This window comes from Balaenoptera physalus (assembly GCF_965194825.1).
Source record: "Balaenoptera physalus genome assembly, chromosome: 15".
NCBI lineage: Eukaryota > Metazoa > Chordata > Mammalia > Artiodactyla > Balaenopteridae > Balaenoptera > Balaenoptera physalus.
Genome location: NC_138894.1, coordinates 78,405,617 through 78,420,697, shown reverse-complemented (window position 1 = coordinate 78,420,697; position 15,081 = coordinate 78,405,617). Strand labels below are relative to the sequence as shown.

General features: G+C 55.2%; 1 protein-coding gene across 3 annotated transcripts in view; it reads right to left on the bottom strand.

Moving 5' to 3' along the window:
* Window positions 1-15,081, bottom strand: part of DNMT3A (DNA methyltransferase 3 alpha) — a 99,010-nt gene that overhangs the window by 48,209 nt on the left and 35,720 nt on the right. For all 3 annotated transcript variants that reach the window (XR_014254220.1, XM_082427460.1, XM_082427459.1), the window contains exon 3: window positions 9,602-9,706. Coding sequence is in view for 2 of the 3 variants with exons in the window: in XM_082427460.1 (XP_082283586.1) it covers window positions 9,602-9,706 (105 nt within the window). In the remaining variant the exon portion in view is untranslated. The remainder of the gene's footprint in view (window positions 1-9,601; window positions 9,707-15,081) is intronic.

Sequence of the window (15,081 nt, the reverse complement as noted above, 5' to 3'; positions counted from 1 at the left end):
CCCCAGGGAAATGCCTCCTGCTTCTCTGTTGCCCACCTGCTCCTTGGGCCTCTCCTGTGAGCAGCTTATTCCAAGCAGTGAAGGCAGTGGTTCTCAGCTGGGGGCAATTTTGCCCCCCAGAGGACATTTGGCAATATGTCTGAGACACTTTTGGTCACCACACTGTGGGTTGGGGGGACGGACAGTGGCTTCTGGTGGGTAGGGGACAGCCCTCACCACAAAAATTACGCAGCCCCAAATGTGGATGGTGCTGTTGTTGAAAAGCCCTGGGCTGAGGACAGGGGCACGGACCAGGGACTTTTTCTAGGGACCATTTTTTTAAAACTTAAAAAAAAATTTTGGTAAAATATATGCAACATAAAACCCATCATTTTAACCATTTTCAAGTGTACAATTCAGTGAAATTAAGTACATTCACACCGTTGTACAACCATTAACACTGTCCATCTTGAAAACTTTTTCATCATCCCAAACTGAAACTCTTGTACCCATTAAACAAAATTTCCCCATCTCCCCCATCCCCCAAGTCCCTGGCAACCACTATTCTACTTTCCGTCGTCTAAGGAACATTTTAAAATCTGTCTGTCTGTCTGTCTCTCTCTCTCTCACACACACACACACCCCCCGGAAGGTATCTGTGCCAGGCCCTGGTCTTTGGAACACTCAGCCTTGCCCCCAACACCCCCAAAGCCCCTGTGGAGCCTGGCCCTTAAGTCCACCCCAGCATTCACTCACATCCCCTAGCCCACCGCACAGCACATTTGTTTACAAAGCACTTTCACACCCTATCTCATTAGAGCACTCCTCACGTTACCTAATTATTTGTTTACTGTGTGTCTCCCTCCTAGACTGTGAGCTTTGCCTTATTTATCTTTTTATTTCTCTTCCTTCCAACCACTCCACCGACAGCTCCCCAGTACTAAGCAGAGGACTCGGCATAACTATGCTTATACAATTGATCAACTTAATTATCCCAATTATCCTGATGGGTCGTGTTACTCTCACTTTTCCAAGGAAAAGGTCTCCAATGTTTGCCTCAGGTTACACACCTTCTAAGTGGTAAAGCTTCCAAAATGACCCAGGTACAGGAGAGGCATTTGAAAGCCAGCCCCCACCTCTGGGTTGAGTCTCAGGAAAAGCCCAACCTCAAATCCCAAGGGATCCAAGGAGGGAAAAGGAGGCTTTGATGTGCCTGAGCAGGGCCAGGGAAAGGCTGCAGCTGTTTCCCAGGCAGCAGCCATCACAGGGAAAGGCCAGAGGCAAAGCCAGAAAGAACCTCCTGCAGTGAACCTGTGCAGGCCAAAGCCAGTCCCCCAGCCGCCCACCCTGCCCCGTTCCCCTCCCCCTTTGCTGGAAGTCTGGACCAGACCCCAGAACCCCAACCCTCCCTCAGGAAGGGAGGCCTTGTCTCCCAAGGTGGGGCAGAGTGCCGGGGCTCCAAATAGGAAAGGGATTTTTGAAGCCTGTTTGACAGGTATGACACCTGCACACAAAAGATAAGAGGCGAGGGAAATGATACAAGGGAGACAGGGCGCCGGGTCAGCTCTCCAGCACAGCCCTGGGCGCAGGCTTACCTGGGCCCAGGTGTGGAGGGGGGAGACCTGGGACCCTGCCTCTACCATTGGAAGGCCCTGGAGGTCGGAGCCACGTTCTGGCCTGGCTCTGGGCACCTGACTCACCCTCTCCTCCTGTGCCAGGAGCTGCTGCTGAAAGGGGCCTTCACCCCCAGACCCCGGGGCAGCTCCGGCGGGGGGAGGCCCAGAGGCTGGCAGAAGTGGGGTGGCCTCACCTCGCCCTCCCCAGCCTTCCTGCCCTCCCCCCTCCCCCCTCATCGCCATTGTGCCTTTCAGGCACTTGGAACGCTCAGCTCTGTGCCAGCCGGGGACCCTGGCGTCTGGCCAGCTATGGCCTCTTGATTAAAGACACACAGAGACGCAATCCCATGCACAGACATACAAGGGGTTCACCATGGCCCAGAGACACCCGCTCACCAGCCGCAGGACAGAGATGTGCTCAGATGCCCCAGAGTGATGTCAACAAAAGCACGCCAACAGCCCCCCTCCACCCGCGCCCTCCGTTCACTCCAGTCCCTCGCAGACCCTTCAGCTCCCCGCCACGCCCTGGATTTTCCCAGGTTGACTCTCGTTTCAGGAAACAGCCAAACCGTCCACATAAGCGGGGCAGCCCTGTCCCCTAAGCGCTGGCACTGGGCCCGGGCTCCCCCGTCTCCTCTGCCCCAGGCCTTCCTGCAGCCCCTTCCCCTGGCAGCCCTCTGCTCTGATCGGCCGGAAGTGGCCTTGAGGCAGGGAGAGCCAGAGAGGTCACCCACGCCCGCTCCCGAGAGAGGCCCACGTGCCTCCCTGCTCAGCCTCCCTGGGGTGAATGGAGTCGGACCCCAAGACTTTGGGACCAGGACCTTGACCCTTCCATTTTCCTTTTCCCTAGTGGAGGGGCTAAAAGGGCCACCAGTGGGGTCAAGGGACAGAAGGACCAGAGGCCAAAGAGGGCCAGCTCTGGCAAGTCTGACCCCAGCTTGGGTATGACTTCTAGGTGCCACCATTTCTCTCACCACTGAGGCTGGGAGCTTCCTTCCCACCCTCCTCCCCAGAGATCTCTCCAGCGCGCGTGCATGCGTGCATGTGTGTGTGTGAGAGAGAGAGAGAGAGACTCAGGACTGAGGAGAGAACTTCAGGGCGTGGTGAAGTCTTAGAGGTCACTCAGTCGGGGCCCCTGCTAGCTGTGACAAATGGATGCAAGAACTAGCACGCCTGGTGAGTGGCGGCCCATCCGGGGTTCCGCTTCCAGCAGGGACACCTGTCCACCTGGAAGAGGGCCTGGCTGTGCTCTTTGAAGTCAACCTCAAAGGATTTCAGGGTGAGCTGGAGCCTCCCTTGAAAAGCCATTACGTAGAGAAGATCCAGGTCGTATTTAAGTAAACCTCTTTTGCAGTTTTTTTCTGTTTTCACCCTCTACATCAAGGCCTAGGGTGACAGGTTGGGTGAGAAGGGAACTCAGCATGGAAAATGGTGCTTTCTTGTCTGTGCTTCACGAACCTTTCTGAAGTTTCTGATGGGTGTCTCCCCACCCCCGCCCACCCCCGCTGGGGCAACGCTCATCCTGCCCCACCCTACGGCGTGACTTCATAGCTTTAATCACATCCCCGCTCAGCTCTGTCTCTCCAGACTGGAGAGCCGTAACCTCTCTTGTCTGTCCTCACTTGGCTGCCTCGCCTTCCCCTTCATCGATTTAGCTGCCCTTCCCTGGAGCTTTTCCATCTCCGTATATCTTTCTTGAGGTGGCAGAACCGAAACGCACAAAATTCTCTAGGTGAGGATGATGAAAGAAGACCGGCGTCAACAACTCTGCCCAGATGCGTGTGCGGAAGGTCCCTGCAGCAGCGGGAGTGGCGCAGGTGCAGCTCGGGCTCCGGAGACGCCCACGGGGTCCTAGGAAGCCCACGGGGCTCGGGACCAGAGGGAATGAATGCCTCTTGCTGGAGAGGGCCTGGAACACGTGGCTCTGGGGAAGGGGCCGGGGAGGGATGAAAATAAACAGGGGTTTTTGGAAAAACAAAATGGAGATTCTGGGATTTCACTCAGATGCTCCCCCAATAAGACCAGATATCTAGATCAGCCTCTGAAAGGGCCCCTGCCAAACCTGCTCCCTTCCAGAAGTCTCGGTCTCTGACAATACCACTGCCACTGGCCCTGGGGGCCAGCAGCACCTTCCTCCCTCTCCCTGGTCCGCAGCCCAGCACTGCAGGCCCTGCCAATTCTGTCCCATCACGGCCGCCCCCCAACAGGCTGTGGGGGCATTTTTTGGCCCCAATGTACCCCATCCTATCTCCCTGCATTCTTTTGTGCTCAACCCATCATGCTCACGGATGCCAGAGTGAGCTTCCCAAAACATGACGCCCATCACTTCACACCTCCCACCGTCTCAAAAATCCTCCAGATAAACACAGCACATTTTTGAGAGGATAAAATATAAACCCTCAGGCTGCCTGCAAACTACCTCTCCACCCGAGATCAAAGGTGTTCTTAAATGAAACCCTCGTCCACTCAGCCAAGCCAGTCTGCGCACGGTCCGGCCTCCCCCAAGCACGCCGGGTCCCCGCGCACATTCGTCCCTGCACACGCTGCTCAGGAAGGTCCTAGGTAGGGAAACCTCCCACTTTCCCCTGTCACACATCACCTCCCTTCAAAGGCCCAAGTCCAGCCCCTCCCCCCAACATGTCTTCGGCACTTTAGGTCCAGACCACGGGCCAGGCTCTTGGGGTACTGGATGGCTCTGTGAGCGCTGGTTTGACTGATCAGCTGGGGGAATGAGCAGAGGAGACTGCAGGGCACCGTTACAAGGAAAGTCTCTAACCTCGCGAGATGTCTGACAGCCCTGTTTTCCCCACGCCTTCAAAAGCATGACGACACAGGGGAACGGGCAGCAGTGGGCCGACACAGGCAGGGATGCCCCCTGAGGGGCCGGGGCCCAGGAATGGGAGATACCCTTTCAGGAAGTTTTGTGCATAAAAACAAGGGGCACCAAGTCACCGAGTCAAGGTTCCAGGGGTTAGTGAAGGAGCCCTTCTAACCTGGACACAAAGAGGGGATCTGAGCTCTGTCTTAAGAATCAAAACAGTCGTATTAGGTGGGAAAATGAGCCAATACTGCAAAGGCCCAAAAACTGAGTTAAACGGTACTCGGCTGGCTTAAGCTGCAGCGGAACGGTCCCGCAGCTTCACACAGCTTACAGCACAAGTCTCTTGCTTTGAAGTGGAGCAGTTTGGCCCTCAAGAACTCACTCACTCAGGCGTTATGACGGAGGCTCAGCCTCCAGTGAGGAGTGAGGAGTGAGGAGTTACGCTGGCTGTGGGCCGGTCTGGCTGAGCTCGGTGCCTGCTCCCGCCCCCTCCCCCTCCCCCTCCCCCCCTTTCTGGGTTATTCTTAGCAAGAGGTGACCTCAGAGTGCTCCCACTGAACAAAAATAACCCTGGAGGAAGTTGATGAATATAAATTTTCAATGAATAAGTGCATATACCTAGTAAACAGGGCGGGGAGCCCTGAAGGGCCGGTCCCCACCCCAGGGTCTGGCGGGCAAGGGCAGATACTGTCCCTCCTGGAGCCCCAGCGGTAACCAGCACATAGGACAAAGGCGGTCGCAGGGCAGTCTGGGTCTGTGATCAGGCAGGAACCAGCTTCGGACACCCTCACTTGTTACTCTGCAACGTCCTCGGAGCCGGTGAACAGGAAGATGCCTCTTCCTCCCAGCCGACGCTCACACCCACACACAGGCCCACGCTCTCTGGCCAGCAGAGACCAGCCCTGCACGCTGCTGTCCCCTCCTCTGGTCGTGGGTACTGGCCAGCCAGCAGGCCCTGCACCCAGGTGCCAGCTCCCTTTCTAGGCTCCGCCCAGCCCTGAGGCCGGCTTCCTGTTTCCTGTTGCTGCTCCGGCTGCGCGCATCCTGGCTCTGAGGCCAGTGCCACAGACCAACACGGCCGCCCAGCTGAAATGGGCCCACTGCTCACTCCTCAGACCACCGCAGCCTTCCCCACTTACCCGCAGGCTCCCTGGTATTTGGGTCAATTGCCCTGCTCAGTTCTGTTTTCTCTGGATGCTTTTTGGACCAGGTCTACACACTTTTTCAAACAGCCCTGCATTCATATGTTATCTTAAAGCGAATCTGGGATACCCAGTCTTCCAGATGGTGTGGCTGGAGTGGCAAGGAGGAATGAGCACTGTGGGCTCTGCAGTCGGGAGGTGTGGAGTCCGAGTCCAGATCGTCCTCCCTGAACCTCAGTCTCTTCATCTGAATGTGGGGATGGTAATGCCAGCGGCCTCCACCTACCCCACACAGGTTCGTCGTTGGCTTCAAATGAGGTCACGGTGTAGAAAGCCCTTGCAGACAATCGAGTGCTGCACCACTCTGAGCCTTTCTTCACGGTCGCTGACCTCAGTGAGTAGGTAGACAGTGCAATGGGGGTGCCTCTAAACGGCAGATCTGGTGGAAGAGACAAGCTCTCCCCACCAGCTTTTCTGTGTGAAAAGCCAGGCTTTGGTTTAGGTTATTTAAATTCCCAGTCCACCAGGAAATGGTACTTTTGTAAAACACAAAATCATGCCTGTGGATGTGGGGACAGTATCAAATTGATATAAAGGTTTCTAAATGCTGATTCTCAAGTTCTGTACAGACAGGTCACAAAACAGTTCGCAGACTGGTGCTTCGCAGTCAGGTGTGTGGACCAAAGCCCGGGACTGGTGGGCTGATATCTTGTCTTACTTCTTAGTGTTCATTTTAATTTCACAGTCAGTTCAAAAGGGAGAGCCAGTGTGGGTCACGATGGCTGCACTGGGCTTCATTTGCGAGACAGGCCTTGGTGGGCTGTGATACCGGGCGGGTAGAGAGAAGGGAAGGCTGCAGAACAGCTTACGAGGCAGCGGGACACACGTGCTTGGGGTGATCAGGGAGCAGCGAAGAGGCGGGGTTTCCTTGGAAAAAGAGCTGGATGCTGAGCACCAGTGCAGAGGCAGGAGAGGTCACATGGCGACGAGGCAAACGGAGGGTTCCAGGTCTTGTCCCATGAGAATAAAGCTCCTAGAGATTCTTGAAAGCGACGTGCCCTGGGCTGTATTTAGTGTAATTACATGTGGCCTCCTCTCTAGCACACTAGGTTGAAATAAGTCTTATTTATTTGGCAGGTGCTCAGTAGGTGTAATGTGTTTGTCACCGAGAAAGAGAGGGCCGGGGGGTCTAGAGAGATGCTGGGGGCAGGTGAGGCCTGATCTGGCTGAGGGCGCAGCCAGGAGGCTGACGCAGGAGCAGGAGAAAGTGGAAGGCACTCAGGGACAGGCAGGCCTCGGGGGCAAATTCTGGAGACGATGTCACAGCCTCGGGCCGGGGGGGCGGTGAGGACACCACTGGATATACCTCGTCCCGCCCCGTCCAGCGGTGCATATGCAACATGTGCACCAACGTTTGCACTCCCAGCACTGCTCCCTCTGTTCCACCTGCCAGGATTCGAGCCAAGCCCACCCTCCCACCCCATTTCCAGGCTTAGCTCGATGACACACACTCAGCTGCTTTAAAGCTCCCTGGTCAATCTGTTCCTAGGGCCACAGCTGCGCCGGGTCCCCAGAAACCCTCCCTGCTGTGCTCCTCGGCTGGGGAGGGGCGGAGGCCTGGGCCAGCACCTGCTCCGCAAGTGAACCAGGTGGCCCGAGGCCCAGGAGACCGTGGGCTGGCCCTGAGCTGCAGCACAAACTTCCCCCACGTGGGCTCCCTTGGGGTCCACGGGCCTGCTGTCGGGGAAGACCTGCTGGCTGTTCTCTGTTCCTCTCACCGTGCAAGGGGTCCCTTTCACAACAGCTGCCTCAGCCCCATGCCTCCCCAGTCAGCGTTGCCTCCCCACGCTCTCTCTCCCTACCCAGGGCCTCACTTAGGACTGGACCACATCCACACTGACCTGCACGGGATGTGCACCGCTGCCCACTGGAGCTGCTGAGAGGCCGATGCCAGGCTCCCACCCGAAAGGCCTTGTAGACCCCTGGCCCACTGGCCTCTCCGGGGGTGGGGATGTCGGTTTATGACGCTGCTGGCCCTGTGCATTTGGAGCCCACTTTGCTGTTTGCACAGCACCCCTGGAGGTGGACAGGGCAGGTATTACCGGCAGCCATATTTTACCAATGAGGAAGCAAAAGTTCAGAGAGGTTCAGTAATTTGCTAAGGTCACACAGCTGGGAAGCAGTAAATCCAGGGCTGCTGCTTCTGTTTTGGGTAAGGGCAGGACCGACCTTTGCTGACCACTGGCTCTTTGGTGTTTTAACCCATTTAATTCTCACAGGGGTCTAGGAGGAATGCATTTTTATCATCTCTATTTTTCAGAACGGGAACCCAAGGTTCAGGCAGTGACTTGTTCAATGTCACACAGGTGGTCAGTGGTGGAGCTGGGATTTAAACCCAGGTCTGTTGGATTTTAAAGACAGTGCTTTTCCTTCTATGCTGGGCACTGTTCCAGGCCAGGGGTGTATGACCCCCTGGGCGTGCCCCTCTTCCCTCTCATCGTCCATCTCTGGACACACTTCCACACTAACCCCTGATTTCCCTGCACCCTCTGATCCTGGGGCCTCACCCCACCTCTCAGTGATGTGCCCTCCCTTTGGTTCCAGGGACTCACAAATGTGAGTCAAAGGGCTGCCAGGTCCCATTTGCTACAGGTGGTGGCTCCCGTCCCCAGCACCCGAACCAGGGAAAGGCGGAGTTTGCTCTGCAGATCTCGAGCACACGTGCAGCTCAGGTTCTGAATGATGGGTGGGCTCGGACTCAGCCTGCACTGTGCCCCTCCACTTTCTCCCGCCAGGTGCCCTGTGAGGGCGGGGAGGAGAGTGGAGGGACCCCCGGGAGTCTGGGAGTGCAGCCTGGAGTCTGCTGCAAGCTGAAAATTCCTTTGAAGTCCCATTTTATCTTTCAACGGCATGTGAATTTTTCATTCCAGGCCATAAAATATCCATGTCTGCTTTAATATTAAAGTGTTTAAAATTACTTACCAGTTAAATGACTTAACTTCTTCCCCCCTTCCCCTCCAAATCTCCAAGCAGAAGTGGCAGTGGTGCACTTCAGTGCCCTGCAGATTCCCAGACCTCCCGACTCCAAGAACCCCCCTCACCTCCAGCTGGTGCAGCGCGCCCTCCCTCCCTCCCTCCGCTGCCCCTTTCACTGCAGCCACGTTCACCCTGCTCTCTGCCCCAAGGAGGAAAATCCTGCCCTGCTGAGAACATTTCCTTGAAGGGCTGAGTTACAAATGCGGGGCTCCTGGCTCCTCTTTACCTTCTTGCTCCAAGTTTCCCATTCCCAGCTGGAAGGGACGAAAAGAAAGGAACCAGCTGTGGCTGGAGCTGGCAGATAACTATTGTTCTGCCTCTGAGTTTAAAGCATAAGGAAGGCAGGCTCCTGCCGCCCACGGGCCTTGCCCTCCAGAGCACTCCTCATCTTGGGCAACCCCAGAGTCCCCCCCCACCCCACCAGATTCAGAGGCAATGGCACCCGGAAGCCCGGGGTCTACATTTCTACTGGACTTACACAGCGCCCAGCCCTCCTCCTCTCTTACAGCCTGCATCTCTTCCCTACTCACTTTGATCAGACTTCCAGACCTCAGTTCCCTTCCTCCAAGTTCTCCAGGTGGGGCTGAGGCCCAAGGTGGGTGTCTGGATGGGGAGGGAGGGGCCCGTGCAGGCAGGCTAGGGAAAAACAAGTCCCACCCTCTTGCTGCCCTTCCAGAATGAAGCTGAGAGTCAGGGGCCTGGTTCAAGTCCCACAAGACCCACAGCGCAAGTCCCCTGGCCTCTAGGGGCCTCCAGTTCGATGCAGAAAATAGGAAAGTTTGGGGGTGGTTTTGGGGGTCCAGTGAATGGGGAATGGAATTGGGCTCTACAGCTGGAGGGGTACACTCCATGCCCCAGTCTTAGCGTGCCCAGGTCCCTGCAGGACACACATCACTGGCATTTACAGTGTGCATGTGCACGTGCGTGCGTGTGTGTGTGCGTGTGTGTGTGTGTATGTGTGCGTGCGCGCGTGCGCACTTGGGCTGGGGGTACGCCACCTCACTCACCGGAGGGTGCTTGCGCTTCCTCCCAGGCCGCCCCACCTTCCGGGCAGCTGTGCTGGGCTCCTGCCGCTCCTCCTTGCCACGGGCCTCCTCCTGCTCCTCTCCCTCCTGTGGGCACAGACACAGCCTGTAAAGCCAGGGCTGGACCCCAGAGCCCTCCCCAGTGTCCCACCCGCAGGGCAGCCACGCTTCCAGGGTTGTGCCATGCTGGTCCCCCTGGCAGGGATGGTCTTCACCCGCTTCCTGACTGGCAGAGCTGGGCCACCCCTGAGGGCCGATTCAACTTGATCCTCAGGGGACTTCAGAGCCGCCCCGCTGCCCCAGCAGAATGCAGCTCTCCCTCGGGTGGACACGTTCTCTGAACCACAGAATCGTAACACATGCTCTGACAAAGAATTTGTTTCTGGATATGAGTTTATTTATATGAAAAAAATCTAACACAAGTACAAAAGTGATTAATGCTGTATTTAATGAATCACCTTTATTGAAGAGAATAAAATCACATGAAGAGAAGTATGACAGTTAGCGATGTCTATTGGAAGGACATGCAACCCTTGGAAGGAGAGGCCTACCACAGACCATGGAGGGCATTACAGCCACTGTACATACACCTGCCCTGAAGCATCTGCCACATCGCGTAGGCACTGCATGTGCCTGTCACCCCGCGGGAGCATCTCAGGGACCGTGTCTTGGTTCATCGTGATGCCCCTCCTTCGCTGAATTTTGGACCAGAGTTTGGTTTTGTTACCACCCTTCACCTGGCACGTGCCAGGGCCAAGCCCTGCGATGCTTGTCTCGTGGGGCAGACACATAAACCTAGAAAGTCCTCCTGCCTCACTGCTCCAGCCTGGCCACAAACCACCCACAAGCTGCTTCTGACTCAGCCGGCTCCAGCATGACTAATCATGAGCAAAAACTGTGTTGGGGAAGGAGAGAGAAAGGGACCCTGACCCAGCAGAGGCCCCTCAGGCTGCCATTCGTGCCCTGCATGACGTCAGCAGCCACAGACATCTTCACAGTCCTCCCAGGGGAGGGCGCCAGCCCAGAGCCATGCTGGTGCCACGGAAAAGGGGAGGTGCACAGATTCCCAGGGGATTGAATCGAGGTGGCCCTCGATGTCCCACCCAACTTTCATTTTTTGTGATTTCAAAATAGCTTGTGGTTTGCCACATTAATTTTCAGGTGATGGTGGGACATGCAGATGGAAACCTACTGCGACCAGTCATAGACATGAGACCAATGGGAAGAGTGGCACTGGCCCCCTCTGTCCATCCATCCATTCGAGGCACATATGGGACAGACCCGCCCAGGAAGGAGATTTAGGAGGGAGATTCAGCATTGCAGCTGAGAGTCCGGGAGCCCTCCGAGGACATGTGAGTGGAAGATGACAGAGGCCCCAGGCCTCAGCACTGAGGGGAGACTCCAGTCAAGTTGCAGGAGGTGGAGAGAGTGTTCAGAGGAGCAGAAAGGGGACGCCGGTGTATTGTGGGTGCAAGAAAAAAGGGGGCTGCCAACCTAAGAGGCAAAGTCGACAGATGCAAAGAAGTCGAGGGCAGAGTGATTTGGTTAGGGGTGGAAATGGTCAGCCTCAGACAGAAGCTGTGCAGAATGACACGGCAATGAGGACCAAGGGGCCAGAGAGTGGCTGGAGAGACAGTTTAAGGAACCCAGCTGAGAAAGGTCTGGAAAAGAAGCCAAGGACAGGGAGCCCAGTGCTGGCTGTGGACAGGAGGTGAGGGTCCAGGGTGGCGAGAGAAAGGCTGCCCCAGGACCAGAGACCCTTGAGAGGCTCTTTTCAGGAAATCATGGCAGAGAAACTGTGAGGGCAGAAAGGCCGAGGTGGGGGACAGCCAAGTGGCGGGGAGGCCTCCATGACAGCTCTGTGGGCCTGGACTGAGGGCGGCTCAGGGCCACATGCCCCGTGGTAAGCCAGGCCTGCTGGTGCTGAGCTGTCTTTTGAGATCCCCCAGACACCCCCATTTAAGAAACAATCACTTGGATCACACAGAGAGAAAATATTACCAATGCAGCTTAACGTTTGTGAAAGTTCCAACTGAATCTACCCAAGGGTAGTGAATTTCAGCTGAGATGGTGCTTTTGGTCAGGTTACACCATGGCTAAAAGGGCACCGTCTTGATCGTGCTGACCAGGTAACTCGGCATTTACAAAGCAATTGGAGGCCACGCAAGGTCGTGGAAAGGCATGGCGCTAAAAGCAAACCAAAATGGGCATGAGCCCGGCTCGTCCATGTGTTAGTTCCCGGACTGTTCTCTCCGAAACTCAGTTTCCTCATCCATAAAGTGGGGGTAGGAAGGTGTCCATTCTGCCTGCTTCTCGGGTTTTTAAGACGACAGATGACTAAATGCTTCGTACCCTTGCCTGTTTTGTTCACTGCTGAATACCCGGAGCCTACAACAGACTCAGCACTTCGTGGGTTCTCCACACGCCCCTCGATGAGAGGACCTACATATCCCCCGGCAGCAGGAGGCCCACCCAGCCCCTGTACTTGCCTGCAGAGCACTAGGCCACACCTAGCCAAGCCTCTGACCGTTGCTCGTGGCTGGGGCCATGGGCGTGGAATGCACAGGTAGCAGCCAAGAGGGGGTGCCGAGGTGGGTCAGGATCAGTCTGGGTGGCTGTGGGGTCTGAAAAGACTCCTACCACCCCAGAAATTCTGGGCTCTGAACTATTTCTTTAGCACACTGCATCTCTTACAGAGGGATTCATTTGATTTTCTAACTTTTGCTCTGAACTAATCAGAAACGGGAAAGCCAATCAGAGCCTCAGATTAGCAGGAACCACAGTTACCAGGCTGCCTGTGCTGACTAAAAACAAAGACACCTGCTGTTTCAGGACCGCCAAGCCCCAGCTTCCATTAGCATATGGAGAAAGCCTTTGGGGGCCCCTGATAGGCAACCCCTGTGCCATCTGGAGACTTGCTGTCATTCCTCACCTCCACACACGTGCTCTGCCTGACACACAGGAGATGCTCAGCACATCCTTCCCTGTTGAATTTAATTCAATGCAACACCCCCAAGAGGAAGAGGTGGAAGACCTTGATGCCAGACCATCTGTCCAGGTCCTGGTGTATTGAGAACGGGGAGCCCCCAGGGCCATGTCCTGAGCCTATCCCTCGGGCCCAAGCGGGGAATGGCACCTGATGCCCAGTCCAACACTCTGCCCTCCGGTACCCCTGGGGTGTGCTTAGGAAACCGAGTCTCCACGAGAGTCCAGGTGGGGAGTCGCACCCAGGTCTGAGCGACTCTGGCCCATACCCTTTCCATCTAGCCCTGAAGCACGGCTTTGTGAAAAGCGTGCCGTTTTCGGTCAACACGTCATTCTCCCGTGATACAGCGGGGCAAAGGGAGGTGGCGATACCTTCTGCTCTGGGCCTGCCCGCATTCACACCCACAAGTGAGAGGGGTAATACACTGAGAAGGGCAAGCAGATGGCTCGGGGCCGCGCCCCTCAAGGAGGCGTATCAAGCGGTTCATTCTCGCATCTGTCATGGGGCCTGTTTCATTCAATATCTTTGCTGATGGGCTGAGCAAAGGAATGTAAAATATGCTTATCAAATCTGCCAGTAGCACTGAGTTGGGAGGCGTCACTAATACTCTGAAAGGGAAGAATCTGATCCACAGTGACTTGGAGCAGCTGGAAAACAGTAACAAATTTAGCAGGAACAGCCTTGAGCCCGGGTTGGTTTCCTCATCTGTCAAGTGAAGGGGCTGAATTAGTCAGTCCTTCCAGTGGGAGGAGGCAGGAATGCGCAGAAATTCTAGTGAGGTGGGCTTTGGGGCGGAGAGGGGGCAGGCTGGACTTTTTGCTCTGCTATTTACTCCCTAGTCCCTTCGAGCTATTTAACCTCTCTAGTCTAGCGTTCCTCACCTACAAAATGGGGATAATACTATCTACTTCACAGCAATGGTATAACAATTAAATGAGGTAATATATGGAAAGCTGACACATGAGAGTCACTCAAGAATCGCTAACTTCCTCCGCTCCGCAGGTCCTGACCAGAACTATTCACAAACGTGCATCCCTCCCTCCTCCCCGTCCCTCCCCGCCCCCATGCAAACCCCAGCTCACTGCCCGGCATATGCAGCCATCACTCAGTGCTACAGACAAACCCCAACATCTGGCTGGTACCACCGCAGTGAGATACTCAGGAACACTGGGGCTCCGTGATCCTTCCAAAATGCAAAGCTGATTACGTCACTCCACAGAGCTTAAGCCCTTGCTGAGGGGGCTCCCAGGGCCCTGCAGGATCAAGCCCAGCTCCTTAGCCCGGGTGAAGGAAGGCCCTAGGATCTGGCCAGCACTTCCCACCCATCGTAAACCGACCACGCCAGGTGCAAATGTGGGCTGCTCCCTCCCTGGGACATTGGCACAGACCCTTGCTTCTGCCCCGACTACCTTCCCCTCACTTTTCCAACCTCACTTCCTAGATTCCCTTCCCCTGGGCCCCTCCTTCCCATACCCCACCTAGACTGAGTCTATGGGTCCTTCCTCTCCCATAGCACCCACTATCCAGCACTGCAAATGCCAGCTATCATCATGACCAAGCCACAAGCCCCTCGAGGGAAGGACCTCTGTCTTATTCACCTCGGCGTCCGTCCCCAGTGCCTAGAGCGATGCACCTGGCACAGGACAGGCGCTCAAAATACTTGATGAGTGACTGTCACATAGTAGATGTTCAATAAACAAGTCCATGCACACAGAGAGAGGCACGTGTACAAATCCACAAACCTGCACGAATACAACCGAGCAGGAGGCTCCAGTGCCGTTCTGATCTTTATGACTCAAAGTCAGGAAACAGGATGACTACAACGTATTTTCTAGTCTTAAACATAATCATGTCACTTCAATTTATGTAACTCTTTACAGTTTTCAAAGCCCCTCTACATTTGGTGGCCTGTTAGATTAGGTAGTTACCATCAGCCTCTCTCAACTTCTAAGGCTATGATTTGACCTACATTTTAACACAGCTCACTGGATGGATTATTTTAGGCCACACACAACTTCTCATTCTGAGGAGCTGGGCCATGATGATAATAATCTCTCACATTTGTACAGTACATGGTAATTAACAAAGCATTTTCACATACGTTATTTCATTTTATTCTTATGCTTTACAGAAAGTAGAGCTGGTATTATTTTTTTCCATTACGCAGGCGGGAAATCTGAAGCTCAGAGTGGTTACCTAACTTTCAGAGATCAGAGAGCCAGCAAGGGAGGCCTTTAGAACCAAAATTGAAATCTTTTGATTCCCAGCCCTTGGGTCTTTCCACAGCAACATGCCACTATACCCTACTATGCCGTGTACCCGACACGTGTACACATGCATGACCACGAGCAGGCAGGCAAGCCAAGGTAAAGGTACACGCTGGCATTCACACGCATACATCCACACGCAGTTGTCTCAGGGACCTCATGCCTAGACGGGGACCCCTCCCTCTAAGAGAGACACATCCCACGAGGCC